This window comes from Microtus oregoni, unplaced genomic scaffold (genome assembly GCF_018167655.1).
Source record: "Microtus oregoni isolate MIOR12 unplaced genomic scaffold, Mior012 000001F_ref0000356, whole genome shotgun sequence".
Taxonomy (NCBI): Eukaryota; Metazoa; Chordata; class Mammalia; order Rodentia; family Cricetidae; genus Microtus; species Microtus oregoni.
Genome location: NW_024543060.1, coordinates 85366666 through 85390187, shown reverse-complemented (window position 1 = coordinate 85390187; position 23522 = coordinate 85366666). Strand labels below are relative to the sequence as shown.

The following is a 23522-nucleotide window of genomic DNA, read 5'->3' as shown; positions in this document are numbered from 1 at the left end:
AGGTGAGTCACTAGAGACAAGCTAAGGGGTTTCAGAAGACTCGGGAGAGTCCCAGTGTCCCTCTCTGTGCCCCCCGATTACGGATCAAGGTGTGAGAGTCCAGTGTCCCTCTCTGTGCCCCCCGATAACGGATCAAGGTGTGAGAGTCCAGTGTCCCTCTCTGTGCCCCCCGATTACGGATCATGGTGTGAGAGTCCAGTGTCCCTCTCTGTGCCCCCCGATTACGGATCAAGGTGTGAGAGTCCAGTGTCCCTCTCTGTGCCCCCCGATTACGGATCATGGTGTGAGAGTCCAGTGTCCCTCTCTGTGCCCCCGATTACGGATCAAGGTGTGAGAGTCCAGTGTCCCTCTCTGTGCCCCCGATTACGGATCAAGGTGTGAGAGTCCAGTGTCCCTCTCTGTGCCCCCGGTTACGGATCAAGGTGTGAGAGTCCAGTGTCCCTCTCTGTGCCCTCCGATTACAGATCAAGGTGTGAGAGTCCAGTGTCCCTCTCTGTGCCCCCCGGTTACGGATCAAGGTGTGAGCTCTCAGCTGTGCCTTTGTTTCACCATCATAGAAACCACCGCCCTCTGACACCATAAGCCAACTTCAGTTCCTTCCTTTGGAAGTTGCCTTGGTCTTGCTGCCCAGCCGCGTCCCAGGTCATGTTCTCTTTTATTTTAGCTTTTCTTATCTTTTTTTTTAAAAAAAGATTTTATTTATTTATTATGTATACTACATTCCTCCCATGTATGCCCGCAGGCCAGAAGAGGGCACCAGATCTCATTACAGATGGTTGTGAGCCACCATGTGGTTGTTGGGAATTGAACTCAGGACCTCTGGAAGAGCAGCCAGTGCTCTTAACCACTGAGCCATCTCTCCAGCCCCCTATTTTAGCTTTTCTTTTGCAGCACTGGGGACTGTACCCAGGGCCTTCCATGTGATCTGCCTCTGGACCTATACTAACTTTCAGCTTAGTCTCCAAAAGTCATGAATTTAACTACAAATGCACAATCATGGCACAAGAGTATCTATAAAGTATAACAGAAGAGGCTCTCAGAAAGGATTAGACACCTTGAAATGCATACTTAAATCACCTTGGGGGTGGAAGCTTCTCTAACAGAAGAGAAATTGCTAGCAAAATTCTCTAATCCAATTCTTTTCTAATTTTACCCTCATGAACTGTCTTTTTTTTTTTTTTTTTTTTTTTTTCGAGACAGGGTTTCTCTGTGGCTTTGGAGTCTGTCCTGGAACTAGCTCTGTAGACCAGGCTGGTCTCGAACTCACAGAGATCCTCCTGCCTCTGCCTCCCGAGTGCTGGGACTAAAGGCGTGCGCCACCATCGCCCGGCCCTCATGAACTGTCTTAAGTTACTTCTCTACTGTGTGAAGAGACACCATGACCAAATCAACTTAATATAACAGAGGCAGCAGCGCTTGCTGTGATCTGGCTAGGAAAATGTTCCTTCTCCCACGCCAAGTTCAACCTCCCAAGAGCAGACTCTGAAAATTCGAACAAGCTGATCAAATTCTGTCCAGGTACAGCAACTACACAGAGAAACCCTGTCTTGAAAAACAAACAAACAAATAAAAACTAAAAAGAGAAAAGACATGTATCTTTTTGCCATAGTTTTTACTGAGCCTTTAAAAGTTAACATTTTAATTCCTAGGATCAGACCCTGTCTCTTCTTTTCTTGGACTCTTTGCCTCCTATAAAGAAGGGATGCTGAGGGCTGGAGAGATGGCTGAGCAGATAAGAGTACTGAGGACCTGGGTTCAATTCCCAGTACCCACATGGCAGCTCATAAGTGTGTGTAAATCCAGTCCCTGGGCGATCTGACACCTTCACATCACTGCACATAAAATATAGTTTTAAAAAGGAGGGGCTGCAGAGACTGCTCAGCGGTTAAGAGCACTGTTTGCTCTTCCAGAGGACCTGGGTTTATTTCCTAGCACCCACACGGCAGCTCAGACAGGTATGAGGTCTTTGCATATATGCAGGCAAAACACCAATGAACATAAAATAAAAAAATATTATATATTTAAAAAAATAAATCAATTGAAAAAAGGAAGGGATGCTGTGGCAGACCTCTCAACCGGCGAGAAAGAACAACCACCACATCAGGATTCTACTCAGAACACGCTTTACTGGAGTACCCTTGATTGATGGGGAGCATGAAACAAGGGGGGCAGGAAAACAAGGGGCAGGAAGGGAAGGGCAGGGAGAGCATGAAGCGAAGGGGAGGAGGGCTCTTAGGCAGCTGCTTAAATAGGGAAATGGCACACGGGTCGCCCTGTGATTGGCTGCCACCAACAGCTGATACCAGACTGCATTGGGATAGGCTCAAGGATCCTCATCCACCGCACATGCGGGAAGCGGGGGACACGCAGCTCTCAAAGCCATAGCCAAATATGGAGTTGTTTATAACCAACAAGACAGGATGTCAGCGCCATCTTGTAATGGTGATCCTGTCCGGCTCACTACAGGATGCTGAAACGTGGCTGTCAATATATATCAGGGTACTACAATTAATTTAACCTTATAGTATTTATCCCCAAATATATTGGTATTTTAGTACAGACATAAAACAAGGTTTCTAATTTCATTTTAGAAATGTCATTCTTCAGGTGACTACTGGCTCTACTTAGCACATTCTTTAAATGAATGCAAAAGCAAGATTAATGAACGTTTACTTCACAAGTAGATGACTTTATTGCATGATAATAGAACACCTTCAACAATGGAAGGTTGGGGTTTCAGGCTCACAACAAAAATGGGGAAAACTGGAAGAGAAAGAAGAGAAGACAGTGCAGTAAAACCCTGGACACAAGTAGGTGAAGATGGGATGCCCTTAAGAAGTTGAACGGCTGGCTTAACAATTTTGCACCCATTCCGACCTAAACCAGTACTCAGTTGCAGTCTCTAGAACACATATATTGGAAAAGTTGCCTCCAAAACACAAACTTCCCTCACAGACCACAAAACATATACTAGAAAAGTTCTTCAGAGGCTTGCGGTGCAATCCAGCAAAGAGCCTACCATGAACAAGTTGCCAGATCCATTAAGTTCCCTGCACCGAAACATGAAGAAGGAAGAGAAAATGTCCTCTCGGAACAAGTCCACTTAATTCAGCTTCCGTGCCCTCTACCAGCTGTCACACGGATTCTTCCTTCGAATTAAAAAAGAAAATTCTGAAACCATTTCTTTCTTACACATTTGAAACTTAAGATCCTTTGGGTCTCCGTCACTTAAACGCAACCCTAGTGAGCTGCTACATACACTTCAATCAAACTTTCCAGCTAAGCTCTTTAGGGTGTTTTGTTTTGTGGCAGAACCAGGGATTGAACCCTGGGCCTGCACCCTACCACAGAGCTACATGCCCAACCCCCTCTGCTGCAATGTTTCTTAATCTACTTCCTTTATTCAATCCTTTTATCTCCTCAGAACATTGAAATGAAGGCTGTGGATACTTCAATTCCTGCTGCAATGCCTGGCACACAGGTGTTCCAAAAGTGGTCTGTAAATCTTAAGATTAGCGGGTGGGAACACCCTGAAGAGATGAAAGTTCTTGTATATCCTAAAATTTAAGAGACATTAAATTATTACATTAACTAATTACAAAGACAATCTCTGATTCACAAAAGAGTGGGTTAGAAAAATTCTAAAACCTAACACAAAGCCTAAAAAAAGCAAGGTCTAAAGCTTACGAAGTGTGCTGTGTCTGTCCTGCGTGCATTCATACTCTGCCCTGGAGTACTAGGGACAAGCTCATTTTGGATTGTACTTCAGGAATGACGAGTCATCTACTAATTAGGAGTCAGAGTTCTTAAAATTATTTCTTAAGAAATTGCTTGCTTTGGGGAAAAGAGTAAATTCTCATTTCTCCCAGTTTGGGCTATTAGGAACAAAGGCGACTGGGCACACATCATCCTCAAAACCCCATCTTCTGCTAGGCAGCTTCCACTCTTGTTTCCTTTGGGAATTGTCAGACTGTATTGGGCTGACCCTAGATTCCGAGTGGTGGAGAGGTAAACAAACGGGGCAAAGCCTCAGTCTTCACCACGCAAAGAAGAGGTTGCAAGGCAAAGGGAGAGAACCAGGCTCTGAACTCAGAACAAAAGCAAGGGCTGCATAATAATGAGCTGCTGGAATGGGGGATGGGAAGCCGGGACCCCCCCCCCCCCCCTTCCTAGGAAAGTGATTTCCAGGAGGTGAGAGTTTAGGCCAGCCCTGTGAGAACTTGATTGTCATCATTTGGGAGTGTTGAAACCAGAGGACTTTCTGCTTAGGAAATAAACATCAATATCGGCCCCGATTTAAAGGCGGGACGTGCCCGAAGCCTGGGAGATGATAAAATGACTGACCTCTTAAGTCTAAAGGCCAGAGTGGGGACCGGTTTTAAGGCTATAATAGGTAAGTGTCGGGAATCAGCTGTAAAGATGGGAAGAAGGCATCTTGAAAAGCAGTGTGAGGAAAAGCTCAGATTTGACGAGATTGATTAGAAACAAACGAGAAATTAAAGAATCGTCTGACGACACCGCCCTAATGTGATTACTAGAGACGGGTCCTGAACTCCGGGAAGTGAGAGCCCACCGTAATTGGTGGGAAGAGCGGGACTAGATGGTAGCATTGGGAATTTGTAACAATAAACATAAAGTGTTACAAACATTCTCTGTAATTAACTCTAGAAAGGGTTTTCTCTGGTATCCCTTCCCGCATGGCACCATCCAAACTTGTACTCAAGATAGAGATCATCCTAACAGAGAAAAGCAACACTTACAAGTTCTCCTCTGACCACATGCAGACCGTGGCATTCAGTGCCTACACACACACACACGAATATTAAATTTGGGGGGGGGGGCAAATGCCGTCGGAAAAAAAAATTGAACTGTGTGCTAACCAGGTGTTTACCTTATGCAGACTCGCTCCTTCTCTTTTGTCTTTATTTGTAAAACTGGATTTCCTGTATTTGCAACTTTCATGCATGTAATTGGTATTTTAAAATAGGACTCTTTTACATTTTACTGTTATTTTGTTACCAACCTAAGAACTCCCAAGAGGTTGCTATGCTAGATGTTAAATTTGCCGTTTCCCTTCAGTTAGACATTTTATCCATTCAACTATTGTGCTCATTTTTCTCGTTACCGCACTACTGAAAGATAATCCCTAGAGTATGCTTGTGTGTTTAAAAATACGAACAATTTTAGCTTTCCCTAAATAACGCCAGATTTAGCTTTCCACTGTTACTAAGTTCGCGAGGTTGTCTGTCTTTTTAGTGAGCTCTCTTTGGAAAGCGTGCCTTCAGTTTTAGTGTCTCGCAGGGTAGCTGAGGAAGAAATGGCTTCCAGAGCTCAGTAAGCATTAATTTTTTTTTTTAAAAAAGAACTTTGCTATTAAGTGTATAAGTGTGTGTGTGTGTGTGTGTGTGTGTGTGTGTGTGTGTCTGTTTCCCAGGGAGAGCGAAGCCGGCGTCAGTTCCCTTGGAACTGGAGTAATAGAGGGTTGTGTGCGGTCTTGTGGGTGCTGAGAATCGAACCCGGGACCTCTGTCTGGAAGAGCAGCCTGCGCTCTTAACGAGTCACCGCTTCCGCTGATGAACAGATTTTTATGGACCTTTAGGCCTGACTTGGCGATGAAGATCTCCCACCCCACCCTGTCTATTCTCTCCATTTCTTTCCCACAAACGTCATTGCCTTACATAGATCGTGGTGAATTAGAAGCATTCCCGTGTTAAATCTTATCACAGGGGGGAAGAGTTCTTCAGCTGCGAATTTGAGCAGGTTTTTAAGTTAAGGAATTGGCTCGGGTCGCTGCCGGACGATTCGAAATTGGAGCGAGTGGCGTTTCTGTGAACACGCACCTGTCTGTGGACTCTTCCTCATCTCACACGCATGCGGGTCACAGCGGGTTCAGCCGTCCCGACCTCGAAGGCTGCGGCAAGGGGAAAGTCCTCCCAGAGAGGAAGACTTGCTGTCCATGAAGAGCCACGTGCCTCGCGTGGGACGCGGGCACAGCCAGCGTCTGCATCCTTGAGCGCAGCGCCGCTCGTGCTGGCATGCCGGAGGCGTGTTCTCGCACGTAGGTGTGGCCTCGTGCAGAGGTGTGGCAGTGGGCGTGGCCTCGCGTCTCCGCTGACGTAGCACGGACCCCTGCCCTCCTTCCCCCTCCCTCCCGCCCCCCAAATGAGACGGGAATAGGGGGCCCGGGTCGCGCTGCCTGCGGTCGGATGCCGGGGGCGTGTCTATGGGCGTGGTCCATCATAGAGGCGTGGCAAATGGGCGTGGTCTTGCGTCTCCGTTGACGTTACACGGACCCTGCCCCCCCGCAGAGGCGGCCGGACTAGGGGGCCCGGGGCGCGCAGCGAGCGCTAAGATGGCTGCTCCGGCTCGAGCCGGTGAGTGGCGAGGGGCGCGCGGCGGCGGCGGCGGTTGGTTGAGCGAGGCTCCCCTGCAGGAGTGGACGTCGGACGGGAGCCCGGGGGCGGGACGCACCTGACAGAGTTTTCCCGCCCACAGGCAGCCTGGGAGGGGATCCTGCGGGTGGAGAGGGGGCCGTGGACGGACGGAGGGAGCGAGCCCAGGGGCGCGCGGTGGCGAGGGCGGCGAACTTCGAATCGGCGCCTCTGGGAAGTCTCGGTGCGTCTTGCGGTCCTGCCGCCGGAGCCAGCCGGCCACCTCCCGGGTACCGGAGATGCTGCAGGTGGACCGGAGCGCGGCCGCGGCCGAAGGGGGCGCGGGGCGGATGCGGGGAGGATGCGGGCCGGGCGCTGCGGTGCAAGCGTCGGGGACATCTAACCACATCCCTGTCGCCAGCTCCGATCGCCGGGAGGTGACAGTCGCCTTCCCTGCGCGGGTCAGGTCTCAGTGCGGCAGCCAGCACCTGCCGCCACCCACCGACCCTGGGTCGGGTCGGAGTTTGGAATACCAGCTTTCTAAAAACATTTCCGCCGTCTTTGAGGAGAAGGGACGGTGTAGGAGTGATGTCCCTGTGAGGATGGGAAACGGCTGCTCAGAGTTAGAGGACAGGTCGCGCCGCCCCGCCACCTTAAGAAAAAAAGTGAAAAATAGTCATTGTCTCAAGTGGAATATATTATGCCGATGTAAATTCTACTGATAGTTGGATAATTTCCTGTAGGATTAGTAGCTTGGAAGGGTCACTTCCTCAAGATGCCCCACCCTTTTAAACCGTAATTTATATCATTTTGCAAATAGCCGAGCTGTGAAATTAGCATGGAAGTAAGATCTTCAGTCCTTGGTATTCAATTCCTTTTTATCTGCTGAGACCAGTTAGGTCTCTGTGGGACCGGAGTAGGGATGGAGAAAGCTTTGAGCTGGCAATTTAAGTGTGAGGTTTCTTCAAAACTAGTATTTAGTGTAAACAAAAGAAGAATTGACTGTATTTGTAATCATATGCATAGCCAAACGGGAGCTGAACGCATCTTTGAAGATTTCACAATCTCAATGAGATTCAGTACCTAGTTGCCCTAAAAGTGTATTTTTTTAGAACACGTAATTGTTTTTTAATTTAGCATCTCGGGTAATTTGAAAAAGAGTTTAAGCACGTGGCAACTCGGGGTTTCTCCTCTGAGTTCCAGATTTCCGAAGTTTTGTTTGCATGTTTGTTTGGTTTGCTGTTATTTTGAGACAGGACCTCACTGGGTAGCCTCGGCTGGCCTGGAACTCACAGAGATTGGTCGGCGCTCCCAGCCTTATGCAATGGTGTTGGATTTTTCGTTCTAGTATTTATTACTATTCCAAATTTAATTGGAGACATTCTGATATTGAGTAAATAGTTCAGTGAGTACAGTACAGAACGTTTGAATGTTTTGGCTATTTTTCTTGGGCTTTATTCCTGCTCTCTCTCTCCACACTCTCCCGCCCCCAACTCCACAGGGTTTCTCTATGTAGCCCTGGCTCTCCTGGAACTCACACCATAAACCAGGTTGACCTCAGACTGAAAGATCCACCAGCCTCTGCTGGGATCAAAGGCCAGTGCCACCATTACCTAGCTCTTGACAGCATTTTCAGATGCTGTGAGAACTTAAGACTTCATTCTTAATGTGATTTTTGTCAGTCATAGGGGGGAAAACTTTTTTTTTTTGTCATCTGAAGATGTATTTGTTAGATCACATCATGAGCACACTAACAAATACATTTTATACAAAACGTATCTTAATTCAGTTTATTAGCCCCATAGTTGAATGCAGTGTTTCCTTTTGGTTTTTAATGTTTCCACTATTGTTGCTGAAGTTTGTAGCAGGAAGTTGATGTCTGTCTATTGGTGGGACACTGATAATGTTGGCCCCAAATTCATTTCTTGTGAGCTGGAACAGGAGAAAGTAATTCAACTATCCTGGAGGTAGAGTTTGCTTTGTACTAGCTTTATCAAAAAAGAAAGAAAGAAAAAAAAAGAAAGCCCTTCAGCTAGGATATAAGGATGCCCAGGGAAAGGCTAATTCTTCACTGCCTAATCAGGAGGAGCTGGTAATTACAGATCCTGGATTTCTATAGGAAGAAAGACTAGCCAGAGCCTTTTGGAGGGAAGGGAAGGAGATACAGTATGATTGGCATGGAGAGGTGCCAACACACACAATAGGGATAATAGGGGAGCATGGAGAGTTAGCGAGCCTATTGTGTTCACTTCACTCAATAATTTGTCCCTTCAAAAATATTGAACCCCCTTCTGTCCACCAAACACTGTGCCTTGACCCTGGACGTTTCACCAACATCCCTTTAAGAGGGCGAGCTTCTGCAGTGGTCGCGCGGAGTAAATAGAAAACTGAAAATTATTTACAAGGAGTAGGCAGGGTTTACCTAATTAGCTATTAACTAGGGATAAAGTTATTTCACGTAACTGTTGCTGTCTGTAATGCCTGAAGCCTACCTCCCACTGAAATGGCCATTTCCTCCTATTTTTCTGCTGCTGGAAAATGCTAATCTTCCCGCTTGTAACCGTCTTTACCAAGAGTAAAAAGAAACTCCCGCCTACATCATGGCTCAGCACACCAGGATCTGAGTTCAGCATCTTTCCCCAGAACCCACAGTGGAAGGGGGACGTGGGAGAGAAAATAGACCTCTGACCTTCACATGCTGTGTCACGTGTGGTTCACATGTGGTCCCCATCCCCATCATTCACACATGTGAACACACACAACAATAATGTAAAACTTTAGAAGACAGAACTTACTATAAAAATCACCTTTGTCAGAAGAGAGATGCAGTACGTTTCCTGCTTTAACATATGTTCCCTGAGGGAAGTCTCCAGATTTCTTCTTCATCTCCCTACCCCTTGAGTCAGGGTCTCCCAGGTAGCCCAGCCTGCTGTGGGACTTGATACCCTGCCTCAGCCTTGAAAAATAGGCATGCACACAATGCCTGACTTTCAGGATTGCTCTAACACAGTTCTTCTCTGTTTAACCGACAGTGGCGCCTGCTTCGTTGTGGTGGTTCCTGGGTCTGAACCCAGTGCCTTCTGTACACTAGGCAAGCACTGTACATCCATGGTATATCCCTATCCATGTCTTTTTTACTTGAAGTAAAAGGTGTATGCTTATATAAAATTGTGTGTCTGCTTCCTGTAAAACACGAGTTCACATTCCAGTTCCAAAGATCTTTAAAAAAAAATGGAAGTCAGCACAGCCATTTCAATATAAAAACACTTAAGCAGATATATGGGAACTATCTAGACGGATGAGAGCAGAAAAGTGAGCGCAGTGTTGAGATTTGAGTAATGTGCCATGTAAAGGACTCTAAAATTAATTCTTTGGTCTTTGAAGACTTTAATTTTGTAATAATTATAAAAATTGTTTCTATAACATGTAGTTAAGATAGAGAAGTATGGCTGTGGTTGCCACACTTGTAATCTCAGCAGTTAGACTGAGCAAGAAGCTCACCACAAACTACAGACCGGTAAATGACAGTAAATTCTAGACTCAGATGAGATTGGGCATATTTAGGTTGGTATGACCATAGAAGCCCCTTAAAACAAAGTAGAATTACCATGTCATGAAAAGATCCAGAAACTGATGAGGACTGACTGTTGGGGAGAGTGGCAACTTTGTCCAGAAGTATTTGATTTTTGAGAGTACCCTGGAACTAGATGCAATGACTTCCTGTTTTCAGCCATTGGTGTAAATGTTATAAAGGAATTGATTTGCAATCAAGGGGTCCGGTGTGGTGGCGCATGCCCTTATTCCAGCATTTAGGAGGTGGGAGCAAGAGGATCTCTGTGAGTTCAAAGCCTATATACTGAGCTCCAGGGCTGCCAGAGCCACGCAATGAGACCCTGTCTCAAAAACAGAGCAGATTTGCAATTCAAGTTATTTGCTTGCTCTGAGAATTTGCTAAAACAATATTGCTATATACTCTTGGGGTTTTCATTAAGCCCCTGGGTTTTAATTTTATTTGTGTGTGCGTGCGTGTGCGTGTGCATGTTCTTGCAGGCATGTACAAAGGTCAAAGGACAACTTTCTGAAGTTGGTTTTCTTCTACCAGTCCATGTTAAAGAATGTTTGGTAGCCCTTCCGTCACCTCCAGAGGGTGACAAAGTAGGAATGTGTGCAGGTAAATACAGAGGTTGACACTGGCTCCTGGAGCAGTGGCACAACCAAAGTCCCCTAGGAAGTTAGGGGGAACCATCACTCTTGCCTGGAAAGTCTTTATGGAATGGGGATGAATTCTGGAAGTCAACTGGAAGTGGCTCTTTTGGCTGGCGTACACAGGACCGAAAGAATTTTGAATACAAGACTGACAAATATGTATTACTTTTCTTGCTGCATTCATAATCTGCTTTATGAAAATAGTCACAGCTAGCATTTTTTTAAATTTTTTTATGTGTATGGGTATTTTGCCTGAATGTAATCATATAGGCCCTAAGCATGCCTGGTGCCCTCAGAGACCAGAAGGGGGCGCCAGATCCCTTGGAACCAAGGTTGTGAGCTGTCATGTGGACACTGGGACCCAAACCTGGGTCCTCTGGAAGAGAGCCTGTCTTACCTATTGAGCTATCTTTTTTATCTTATGACTAGCACTTTTTTTTTTAAGATTTATATTTTCTGCATACACACACCAGAAGAGGAGATGAGATCTCATTACAGATAGTTGTGAGCCACCATGTGGGTGCTGAGAATTGACTTTAGGTCTTCTGGAAGGGCAGCCAGTGCTCTTAACCTCTGAACCTTCTCTCCAGGCCCATGACTAGCACTTTTTAAGAAGTGAACTTGCATAGAGAATTTTTAGGCTTCATTGTTCTTACAAGACTTGCTTATAAAATTTTGTTCTCGAGTCTGTTTGTTAGGTCTGAACCCTGTTCACTGAGTCACGAAACAGCACGCTAATGCAGTGAGCAAATTAAAAATTCATTGTCTTTAAACCCTGGAGAGTAACCGGAAGCGTTTACAACATTTGTAAGTACATATGTGGTTTTAAACAGCCCTCTAATAGCCGCTTCTGTCACGTGTGACACATTTAAAAATGTGTAGGAGGATAGTTCAGATGATTTAAGTCCCTACCAGCATCTTTCTCTGAGAGCATCGTAAGGATTTAATGCTATTATATACACACAAGTAATATTTTCCCAGAATCTGGGAGTGAGGCCAGTTTTCTGTTTTGTCATTGCTCTCTCAAATGACTGCACCCAAACCATCTATCTGACGCTCTCGAGCCAAGCAGAGTTAATGCCTCCTCTCGGAGCGGTTGATTCTCAAATGAAAAGAAGGGCTTTGAACCCCGAGAGGAAAATAAGAAGGGTCAAGAAAGGCCCCCATCCTCCTCTCCCTTCAGCCTCTTAGATCTCTGTGAGATGGACCTTTGGGGCTGGTGACCTAGCTGCCTGCCAGCTGTGTCTGCAGGCAGACAGCAGGCTGGATTCTCTGGGCGCAGCTACCTGGTTGACCCTGCCTCCACCTCTGCTTGCCCTTTGGCTGTTTACCAATTACTCCCTTCTTTTGTAGTTGGCAGCATAAACAGGTCCCCTGCTCTACAATTTTCTTCTTTAATTTTTGTTTTCTGGCTTTGTTTGTTTGTTTGTTTTCATTTTTGTTCTTCAAGACAGGGTTTCTCTGTAGTTTTGGAGCCTGTCCTGGAACTAGCTCTGTAGACCAGGCTGGCCTCGAACTCACAGAGATCCACCTGCCTCTGCCTCTTGAGTGCTGGGATTAAAGGTGTGTGCACCTCTGCTGGCTGAGAATTATATTTAAAATGAGCACTTGAGATTTGGGGGTTGGGGCTGATAACAGATTCGTCACAAAGAGCGTCACAAAGAAGGCACCAGCAGTCAAAGTTACTTGCAGTTTTCCTCGGTCCCTGGAGGTGACACCTGCAGGTACCATTGCAGTAATTACAATTACACAGTGCCTTCTCATCACATGGTATGCCACGGTGGTCTTGTGTTCTGTAACTAGGTACTCACCTTCATCTTGAAGTTCGTGTTTGGTTTTACTTAAGTCAATGAAAGAATGCGTCGTGGTCAACTGTTTTTAAAATAGGACTTTTTGCTGTGTTTTCTATGTATTGTTATGTGGCGTTGGAGATCAAACCCAGCGACCTCATGCTAGGGAAAGACCCTCCACTGGGTTGTGTCTGTAGCCCTTTGTGGTTACAATCCTCTCTGACTCCTACCAATTCGACTCAATTTTGTTTTAACCCCTCATACTGCTAGCCCCAATTCTTTCTTTCTATCTATCTATCTATCTATCTATCTATCTATCTATTTGGTTTTATCTATCTATCTGGTTCTATCTATCTATCTTTCTATCTATCTATGTATCTATCTGGTTTTATCTATCCATCCATCCATCCATCCATCCATTTGTATGTATCTGTGTATGAACGTGCTTTTGGAAACGTCTGTCGGTCTGTTGGATAAAAATATTCTAATCGAGTGAAAAGATGCCACTAGTTTTTCATCACTAGGTGATGACAGAAAATCAAAAACGAGAGGTTTTTTTACACGGACCCAAGGGAGAAAACTAAGTGAGACGTGGGCAAGAGTGGAGAGAGAGAGAGGAAACTCAAAGCCCTAGCATCTCAGAAATAAGGGTCAGGAGTAAATTTACGCCGTTGGTCTTGGGAAAGTATAAGGAGGCTCTTGGCTGAGATCTTGACCTTGGTCTGCTTAGTTTTCAGGTGCCTCCGGGGTTATGAGGAGAGACTTGTTTGGATGATGCAGAAGTACTAGCGATGGACAAGTGCAGGCACATCGAGCACCTGCAGCTCGCCCGCAGCCATTCCATCTTCAACCCCCAGAAATGGTTCTGTGTGGACTGCAGCACAACCCAGTCGCTTTGGGCTTGCCTCAGCTGTTCCCACGTTGCCTGCGGAAGGTACATCGCCGAGCATGCCCTGAAGCACTTCCAAGAGAGCAGCCATCCCGTGGCGTTCGAGGTGAATGACATGTACGTTTTTTGTTATCTTTGTAACGATTATGTTCTAAATGATACTGCAGCCGGAGACCTGAAGTCACTGCGAAGTACCTTAAGTGCAATCAGAAGTAGAAATTACCCCTGTGCGGTTCAGAGGAGCAGGGTTTTACCACCTGTGGATACCCGTGATGATTCTTCCTCCTTACACGATGGTGCCCAATCTCAGCCTGGAAATGAAGACGGAATGTGCGCTGCCCTTTGGCCCAGGACGCTCATGGGTAAAATCTTTCGAACTTGGTTTGAACGGTCAGCCATTGGAAGAAAAAGGCAGGAACAAATTCAGGAGAAAGTGGTAGCCAAGAGAGAAGTGAAGAAAAGACCACAAGAGCTGGAGCCGCAGGTGAAAGCCGAGTTGGAAAACACACCTCCCCGAAAGAGTTTACGCCTACAGGGTGTCACTGAGCCTGCTGCCATAGAAATGGTTCCAGCGCCAGAGCCACCACCAGCTCCGGCATTACCAGCCAAAGAGAAAGCGCTGTCACCTACCTCGGACAACGGCAAACTTAGAAAAGTAAGAGACTCCTTAATCAGACGAAGGCCAGTAGTAACCCCCGGTGTAACAGGACTGAGGAATTTAGGAAATACTTGCTATATGAATTCTGTTCTTCAAGTGTTGAGCCATTTGCTTATTTTCCGGCAGTGTTTCTTAAAGCTTGACCTGAACCAGTGGCTGGCTGTGGCTGCTAGCGATAAGTCCCCCTGTAAGCACTCGTCCGTCACAGCTGCGGTAGCTCAGCAGAAACACGAAGGCCAAGAGAAAGAGAAAGGCTTCGCGTGCTCCAGACACCCAAGTTCCTCCTCAGGCCTAAGCGGCGGATCCTCCAAGAGCCGAAACATGGAGCTCATTCAGCCCCGGGAGCCGAGTTCACCGTACAGTTCTCTTTGCCACGAGTTACACACGCTGTTCCAGGTCATGTGGTCTGGAGAGTGGGCCTTGGTATCCCCGTTTGCTATGCTCCACTCCGTGTGGAAGCTGATCCCTGCTTTCCGAGGCTACGCCCAACAGGATGCCCAGGAGTTTCTCTGTGAGCTTCTGGATAAAATACAGCGTGAACTGGAGACCACGGGAGCCAGGTTCCCTGCTCTCATCCCCACGTCCCAAAGAAAACTGATTGAGCAAGTTCTGAATGTTGTAAATAACATTTTTCACGGACGACTTCTTAGTCAGGTACGGCTTTCTTCCCAGATTTTGTCATCATAGGATATTCTTAAAGCGCAGCTACCACGGGGTATTCCGCATATAGCTAGTGTGTTAAGAAGTTTTTCCAGGAAAAAATCGTCCATTCGCATACAGTTTTCTGTGAATCGTACGTGTATTTGTGGAATTAAAGGCCTTTTGAGCCAGGCGGTGGTGGTGTACACCTTTAACCCCAGCACTCAGGAGGCAGAGGCGGGTGGAACTCTGAGTGTGGTCTGTGGAGCAAGTTCCAGGACAGCCAGGGCCCCACACAGAGAAACCCTGGCTTGAAAGGGGGCAGGAGCCTTTTGCTTAAATAAGTAGGGATATTTTTTTATTAAAAATATTTATTTATTTATTTATTATGTATACAATATTCTGTCAGTGTGTATGCCTGAAAACCAGAAGAGGGCACCAGACCCCTCTACAGATGGCTGTGAGCCACTATGTGGTTGCTGGGAATTGAACTCAGGACCTTTGGAAGAGCAGGCAATGCTCTTAACCTCTGAGCCATCTCTCCAGCCCAGTAGGGATATTTTTAAGATAAACAAACATAACCTTCTTTGGATTAATAATCCTAATTAATAATCCTTTATATCCATGACTCCTTTCACTTTTCCTTGTTGTGAAAAAAATGGATTCTGTCTAGTCATGGCTCTCTGACCAGGACTGGTAGGCTGTTCCTAGACACGAGTCCCCTTCTTTCCCATAACACGCAGCTCTTCTTTTTGTCTGCTCAGCTGAGGGGGAAGGGGCTGGAGAGGTGGTTCAGTGGTTACTGCTCTTGCACAAGGCTGGAGTCTGGTTCCCAGTCCCCACAGCCGGTGGCTCACAACCACCTCTAACTCCAGCCTCAGGGCACCTGACGCTTCTGGCTTCCAGGGCATCTGCATTCATGTACATATATTCCACCTGCCACACGCGTACACACACTGAAAACAAATCCTTTTTTTTTCATTTTTAAAAATTTATGTATTTTATGTATATGGGTGTTTTGTTTGTCTATGGATGTTTCGTATAGACACCAGAAAAATGCACCAGATCCCATGGGAGTATAGTAGTATAGTTAGAGATAGTTGTGAGTCACCATGTGATTATTGGGAATTGAATTCATGACCTCTGGAAGATTAGCCAATACTTTTTAATTAATTAATTTGTTCATCTATTCAGTCATTGGTTTTTCAGGACAGGGTTTCTCTGTGGAGCCTGTCCTGGAATGAGTTCTGTAAACTAGGCTGGCCTCAAACTCACTTAACCATCTCTTCACTGAGCCATCTCTTCAGTCCCCTTAAAAATAAATCTTAAACATGTTTCGATTGTTCTTTTCAAAACAGTTTTATATCTGCCTACTTATACCATAGCTTATTTAACTATCCCTCTGTTGTAGATTTGGTACTACTTCCAGTTTTTCATTATATCATGATAAGTTAGTATTTTTCCTGTTTTCCATGTGACACAGTCCAAGAATTGCTTTATCCAAAGGGAGTAGCTTGGGGGCTGAGAAACTGGCTCAGTGGTTAAGATCTGTATTATTCTTTTTTTTTTTTAATATTTATTTATTTATTTATTATGTATACAATGTTCTGTCTGTGTGTATCCTTGCAGGCCAGGAGAGGGCACCAGACCTCATTACAGATGGGTGTGAGCCACCATGTGGTTGCTGGGAATTGAACTCAGGACCTTTGGAAGAGCAGGCAATGCTCTTAACCACCGAGCCACCTCTCCAGCCCCAAGATCTGTATTATTCTTGCAGAGGACCCAAGTTCAGTTCCCAGCACCCACGTCGGGCAGCTCACAACTGCCTGTAACTCCTGCCCTGGGGGGATCCAGTACCTTTGGCTTCAGAGAGCACCATCACTCACTCAACCACAACACAAGCACACACCCACAACACAAGCACACAGAATTTTAAAGAGAAGGAGTAGTTTGGATAAATGTTAATACTTTAGTTTTCAGTAAGTTATTTTTCTCATTTTAGATTTCTGGTAGAGTGGGAGAGTGGCTAAGTTCTTTTTTTTTTTCTTTTAAAATAAGTGAATCTTTAAATTAGTAAAATTTGTTACAGAAACATTTTGCTTCTCTTTTGGGCCTCACATCCTACCTCTGAGCCCTCTATCCAGTCTGTAGATGTGTAATAGACTTCTAGGAGAAGTCAAGACCATCTCAGAACCTGACCTTCATGCTGAGTTCTAGACGTACCTCTAGCGGGGCTCCTTTTGTCGGTTCATTACGTCTAAAGTCTGTATTGGAGTTTTCTTATTTTGTTGTCTATACACCTGCACACTGCATTGGATCCCTTTATAGCTGGTTGTGAGGCCCCCGTGTGGGTGCTACGAATTGAACTCGGGACCTCTGGAAAGCAGCCAGTGCTCTTAAGTGCCGAGCCATCTCTTCAGCCCCTTATTTTGTTGTCTGTGCCAGAAAATAAAGTTTATATGAGTACTCTGCTGCCTTTCATGATGTGTGCAGCTCATAATGTCTTCAACTATTTCTGTGTGGGGTTGGTAGCATTAAGCATCCCAATCACTAATTGCCTATGCGTGTTAGAATTCCTGTTTTGGCATGTGTCCATTGGGGACGGGGGATGTGGGGGTTCTGGACATGGAACTCAGATCTTCATGAGATTGAACTATTTTCCCAACTGCTTTTTATATTTTGATTGGGTTTTGTTTTCTCGTGCTGGGGACCTAGTCTAGGCTAGCCTAGGTTTCACAGAGAGTCCCAGGCTTGCCTGGGCTAGAGATTGAGTTACTGTCCCTCTCAAACAAACAAATGATAGACGAAGAAGGAAAAGGTGATAAACCTCAAGTCTAATGACACATATACATTAAATGCATGTAATTATACATTGTATGTGCACACACACATATATACATTGTTTATTAAATGCATGTATAACCAGAATATGTACACATACACAATACATTAAATACATGTAACTATATAATGTATATGTACACATACCTATGCATTGCTTATTAAATGCATGAATTATATATTGTATATGTATGCATACATATATGCACTGAATGCATGTAACTATATGTTGCTTTTGTACACATACAAATATATTGCTTATTAAATGGGTCTTTTATATTTTTCCCCTAAATCCTAGATTTGACTAATGTTGGAGGGGTGGTTTTTTTGTTTGTTTATTTTTGTTTTTTGAGGCAGGGTTTCTTTATGTGGTCTTGGCTGTTCTGGAACTTGTTCTGTAGACCAGGCTGGCTTCAAACTCAGAGATCCGCCTGCCTCTGCTAAGACCAAAGGCGTGAGCCCCTACCTCCCTCCTCCCTAGGCTGGTTATTTTATTTTATTTTATTTTATTTTATTTTATTTTTGGGGACAGTGTCTCACTGAGTAGCATTAACTGGCTTGGAATTCACTATGTAGACCTGGGTGACCTCAGGCTTTGGAGAGCCACTGCTGGGTTAAGGTGTGCTTCGCCATTATTGATGGGCCAGTAATCAGAGCCCACCTTTGTAATGAGTTTATAAGGACAGGCTAAAATGTTAACTCTGTGTGTGTGTGTGTAAGGACAGTCTAAAATGTTAAGTCTCTCTGTGTGTGTGTGTGTGTAAGGACAGTCTAAAATGACAACTCTGTGTGTGTGTGTGTGTGTGTGTGTGTAAGGACAGTCTAAAATGACAACTCTGTGTGTGTCTGTGTGTGTGTGTGTGTGTGTGTGTGTGTGTGTGTGGTGTTTGGATGTCAGAGGACAACTTAGAACTATATTCTCTCCTTCCTTCCTTTGGGTCCTGAGAATCCAAGTCAGTTCATCAGACTTGGCAGCAGGTGCCTCATTTTGCCAGCCCTAATAAATATCTTCTTGAAGAAAAAAACAATTGTGGTTAACTGTCCTGACAGATTATAAAACTTGCTATTCATCTTTGGGATGGTCCACTAGCAATGGCCTGGAGTGAAAGTTCATGTTTTGACAGAAAAATTGTAAAAAAATTGTTTCTCTTTGCAGGTTACGTGTCTCACGTGTGATAATAAATCAAACACAATAGAACCGTTCTGGGACCTGTCCCTGGAGTTCCCCGAGAGATACCAATGCAGCGGGAAAGACGCTGCCACCTCCCAGCCATGCCTAGTTACTGATATGTTGGGCAAATTTACCGAAACCGAAGCGTTAGGAGGGAAAATCTACATGTGTGACCACTGTAACTGTGAGTACAGACGGGCTCGCTGTGCTGTTTTGGGTTAGCAGTAGAGAACGGGGGAGCTGTAAGTGCTTAAAGAGGAGCTATGGAAACGCATTTTTCAGTTCCACAAAAGAAATACTATTTTTCTCCTTTGCCATGGTCAGTATCGACGGCATTAAAATTCTTCTTGGAGAGATGGATTAATGGCTGATATCACTGGCATTCTTAGAGGGCCAGGATTCGATTCCCAGCACCCACATGGCAGCTCAAAGTAGAATGTCCCAAACATCCTCATCACCAAATCCTAGGGTAGACAGTATTATAAATGTAGGCTATGGTCTTGTAGTCATGTGTGTGTGTTGAGGCTGACAAATGCAGGCCTGGAAATAGCTGCTTAATATATGAAGGGGAATGTTTACAAGTCATAGGCCGGGCACCCTGCAGCCATACCCATGCAGTCCAGAAGTTAGCAGCAGCTGGATACCTGGGGGAGAAGCTTCTAGTAGTTAGTGGGACCTGCCCCGAGCTAACATGAGAGGCTCTGCTGTCCTTGCCATGGTCAGAGCTGTCATATAAGCCCAAGGACAGCTGCTGACCAGCAAGCAGAAGCTCTGGAGGAGGTGGTCTAGCAGAGTCCGGGGCACAGTCCCTGAGTAGACATTAGAGAGTTCTACTTGCTAGAGCAGCAGGGCGCTGAGTGAGGCAGCCCTTGGCTGCACCAGGACTGGGGTGGGGCTGAGAGGGTGGAGGCGTGCTCTGAGCAGTACACACCTGCGTGCCTGGGCACTAAGCTAACGGACTGACAGTTTTCTTACAAGTCTGGAAAATTTATATTTAAGTCTACGTAGGGGAAGATTTAACGTTCTCCTGTCACTGGCATAGTCAAATCTATCTTTAAAGGAGAGCAGTGTACTAAGTTTAATTTTGCATGTTTGGCCTGTGTGTAAGCACACTACACGTGCAGAGCCCACGGAGGCCAGAAGAGGGCGGGGCATCCCTGGAGATGTGGCTGCAGGCAGCAGCGAGCCCCCATGTGGGTCCTGGGATACAGTCTGGATTCTCTGCAAGAGCGCACGCTCTTACGTGCTGAGTCCTCTCCACCCCTTACAGGGCTCTGAGTCCTGTGCTGATCCTCACGTCTAACTTGACTACTCATCTGTTTGAAATCAAGCATTCCGTGGGGGTCAGAGCCTATGCTCATCTCTAGCACATTGCTGCGGCTTAACATAGCAGGAGAGTTATGTGAAAGAGTTTACTTAAGTTTTCCTTGTATTATGAAACTGAGTTTTCTTTTTTTCCTCGTATTTTAGCAAAGCGTAGAAAGTTTTCATCAAAACCAGTTGTATTCACAGCAGCCCAGAAACAGCTGATGATATGCCACCTGCCTCAGGTTCTCAGACTACATCTCAAACGGTTCAGGTCAGTAATGTGAGTCCCAGCTGTCTGCCAGCTGTCTGCCGCGTGATCCTGTCATTCTTTCTGTTTAAGATGCTTCTGAACTTAATGTACATATATGATGGGCTAGATTCCAATACTTGGTTCCTGGATGACAACCTGCAAAAAAGTATAGTTCCTGTCTTTATCTTTGAACAGTAGACATCATCCATACTCAATAACTGAGCTGCTTTTTTTGTTTTGTTTTTATTGGGTTTTGAGACACGGTCTCTGTGTAGTCCTGGCTGTCCTGGAACTCACTCAGTAGACAAGGCCTATCTCTGCCTTCTGAGTGCTGGGATTAAAGGCCACACCCCTACCACCCAACTTTGTCACTGTTTTTCTGAGCCAGCGCTGGGGTAGCCTGGAACTTGCTGTGCAATGTACCCCAGGCTGGCCTCAATTTGAGTACCCTTCTCCTGAGTGCCCACGAGTATATCACATACCCCAGCAGGGACTGTGACCTGCTTCGTGTGAATTTAGTATATTTATTGTTTAATATTCAGGTATACACAGCATCACGCACATCTAGATAGTGATTTTCCCTCTTGTACCAAACAGTGATAAAATGCTGCAGTAATGGGACACACTGAGAAAGTAACACTATGGGGATTTGTCACTCGACATCCCCTTACTTAGTGTAGAGTTCTTAGAAATTAAGAGATACCTGTGTGGTTTTTCCCTCATACCAACCCATCAAAGCCTCCCACTTGAGATGGTCCTTTCATTCAACAGATAATTTAAAACTCGTAGAGCTATAATTTTCTAAGTTTTATTTCTATATTAAAGACAATTATTTTAAGCCTGTAATCCCACTTAGAAGTTAGAAAAAAACACATTTGGGAATTCAGGTCTTGACTACATGAGAACTTTTGAAAACAAAAAACAACAACAAAATTCCATATGGTAGGGGCTGGAGAGATGGCTAAGTGGTTAAGAGCACTGACTGCTCTTCCAGAGGTCGTGAGTTCAATTCCCAGCAACCACATGGTAGCTCACAACCATCTGTAATGAGATGTGGCGCCCTCTTCTAGCTTGTGGGCATGCATGGAGGGAGAATGTTGTATACATAATAAAATTAAAAAAAAATTCCATATGGTAACAAACTGATGGAAGGGTTGGGGATACAATGGTCAAATGCTTGCCTAGCAAGTCCAAGGCCCCAACAGGATTCCCAGCACAACATGTATGCATTCTTAAACTAATGAAGCAATCTTGATGGGACTTTTTTGCAAAGTAAGCCTAAATCCCCATACAGCCAACTCAGTATTGAAAGGCTACGTTTAGTCTTCATATTTCATGGTTTCTGGGATCCACTGTTAAAGCTGTCCAGGCTAACATATGGCAAACTTTCTCCCCTTGATTGTTTCCCTTTGGTTTGTTCCCAGATGGTCAGGACGTAATAACCGAGAGAAGATTGGTGTTCATGTTGTCTTTGAGGAAACCTTAAACATGGAGCCCTATTGCTGCAGGGAGACCCTGAAATCGCTCAGACCAGAATGCTTTATCTACACTTTATCTGCTGTAGTGATCCACCACGGGAAAGGATCTGGCTCAGGACACTACACTGCCTACTGCTACAATTCTGAAGGAGGTAAAGCACGGAAAACAATCCCATCTTGGGTTAGAATTGAAGCTTGTGCTTAGCAATTTCTAAACTGAGTCACCTGACCATTTGCCGTCTTTCTAGACAAAGGCTTTCCGCAGTCAGTGCTGCTGGTTGATAGGGGCAGGGGCATAGAAAGTATTCTACAGGCTTGGAATTCATACTCTCTGGAACTCTGGCTATTTCCGAATTTCCTATGGGTACCAAGCTGGCCTTGAACTCAGCCTCCCGAGTGATGGGATTAAAGACATATGCCATACACAAGGGCCAGACTGGCCTCAAACTCAGAGATACCCCTGCCTCTATCTCCCACACTAGGCCCAGTACTGGCCAGTTTTTCTAAAAGTCATAATTCCTATGTTCACTGGTTCATCAAAGAACAAGGTATCTAATGACACCTAATATCTGGTAGATCACAGATATTTGTTCAACTTTAACACGCAAAATCCTTTTCCTAGCAGAGGTGACTGGACCACTGAAAAATGAACTCACGTACATACACACACCCTAGCAGTGCAGACAGCAAAAAGCCTGGCTCTTCTACAAAGGAAACTAGGGTATACTGTGTTTTGTAGGAAGTGGCTGAAGCATTAGTTACTTAGTATTTCCATTGGGAATGGAGCATGCCAAATACATTGTCAGATTCTGTAACTCCAAACTAATAAAATAGGCTATGCCATAAAAGAAACCTAAAAGAATTCTAGAGTATTATGTGAAGTCTTACTCTTTTGGCTTTTTGAGGGGCCCCACCACCCAGCTCCCAAATAAATCACACAGAGGCTTACTTCTTTGTTATGAATGCCCAGCCTTAGCTTGGCTTGTTTCTTGCCTGCTTTTCTTATCTTAAAATTATCCTGACTTCCTTTTGCCTCTGGGGTTTTATCTTTCTCTATTTCTGTACCTTTCTTTACTTCTCTCTCCCCGGAACTGGCTGGATGGCTGGTCCCTGATGTCTTTTCCTTGTTCTCTTGCTGCTGCTCTTCCTTGGTTCTCCTTATATTCTCTGCCTGCCAGCCCCGCCTATCCTTGCTCCTGCCTCACTATTGGCCATTCATCTCTTTATTAAACCATCAGGTGCTTTAGACAGGCACAGTAACACAGCTTCAGAGTTAAACAAATGCAGCGTAAACAGAAGTCACACACCTGAAAATAACATTCCCCAACACTAGAGTAACACTCTCTCATTATAAGGAAAATGAAGCAGCCGTTACCTTTCCTTCAGGAAACTCCATTACACAGGCTTTTGTAGTAGACACGTTTGGAACTCTTTTACAAACGTCCACTCTCTTTGCTTCACTCCAGGGTTCTGGGTCCACTGTAACGATTCCAAGCTAAGCATGTGCACTATGGATGAAGTACGCAAGGCCCAAGCTTATATCTTATTTTATACCCAGCGAGTTATTGAGAACGGACATTCTAAACTCCTGCCTCCTGAGCTCTTGTCCAGTAGCCAGCATCACAGTGAAGAAACCGACGCCTCTTCTAATGAAGTCCTTAGCTGATCCAGAGTGGGCGCTCATTATTTGTATATATACTTTTTAAATGGGCTGACTTACGATGCTGAGCCTCATTGTTTTTTTTAATTATGATCAGTGCATGCTATGTTTAGACATTTTGTATTTAACTACAAAGGTTTTTTGTTACATACTATAAATATATGTATATCAAATATAGGCCAACTAAACATTTTTCAATTATTTGAGTTTTATACTTTTGTTTACCTCTTATATTTTGATGTCTTTAATTGCCTCAAATCA

The 23522-nt window shown here is 45.1% G+C and overlaps 1 protein-coding gene across 1 annotated transcript; it reads left to right on the top strand.

Moving 5' to 3' along the window:
- Window positions 1-6313: 6313 nt before the first annotated feature.
- On the top strand, window positions 6314-23300 carry Usp44 (ubiquitin specific peptidase 44). The gene is made up of 6 exons (XM_041674964.1): window positions 6314-6374; window positions 13105-14568; window positions 18551-18749; window positions 20036-20144; window positions 21548-21753; window positions 23068-23300. The coding sequence occupies exons 2-6, from the start codon at window positions 13159-13161 to the stop codon at window positions 23265-23267; spliced, it is 2124 nt and encodes a 707-aa protein (XP_041530898.1). The 5' UTR covers window positions 6314-6374; window positions 13105-13158; the 3' UTR covers window positions 23268-23300.
- Window positions 23301-23522: the final 222 nt, after the last annotated feature.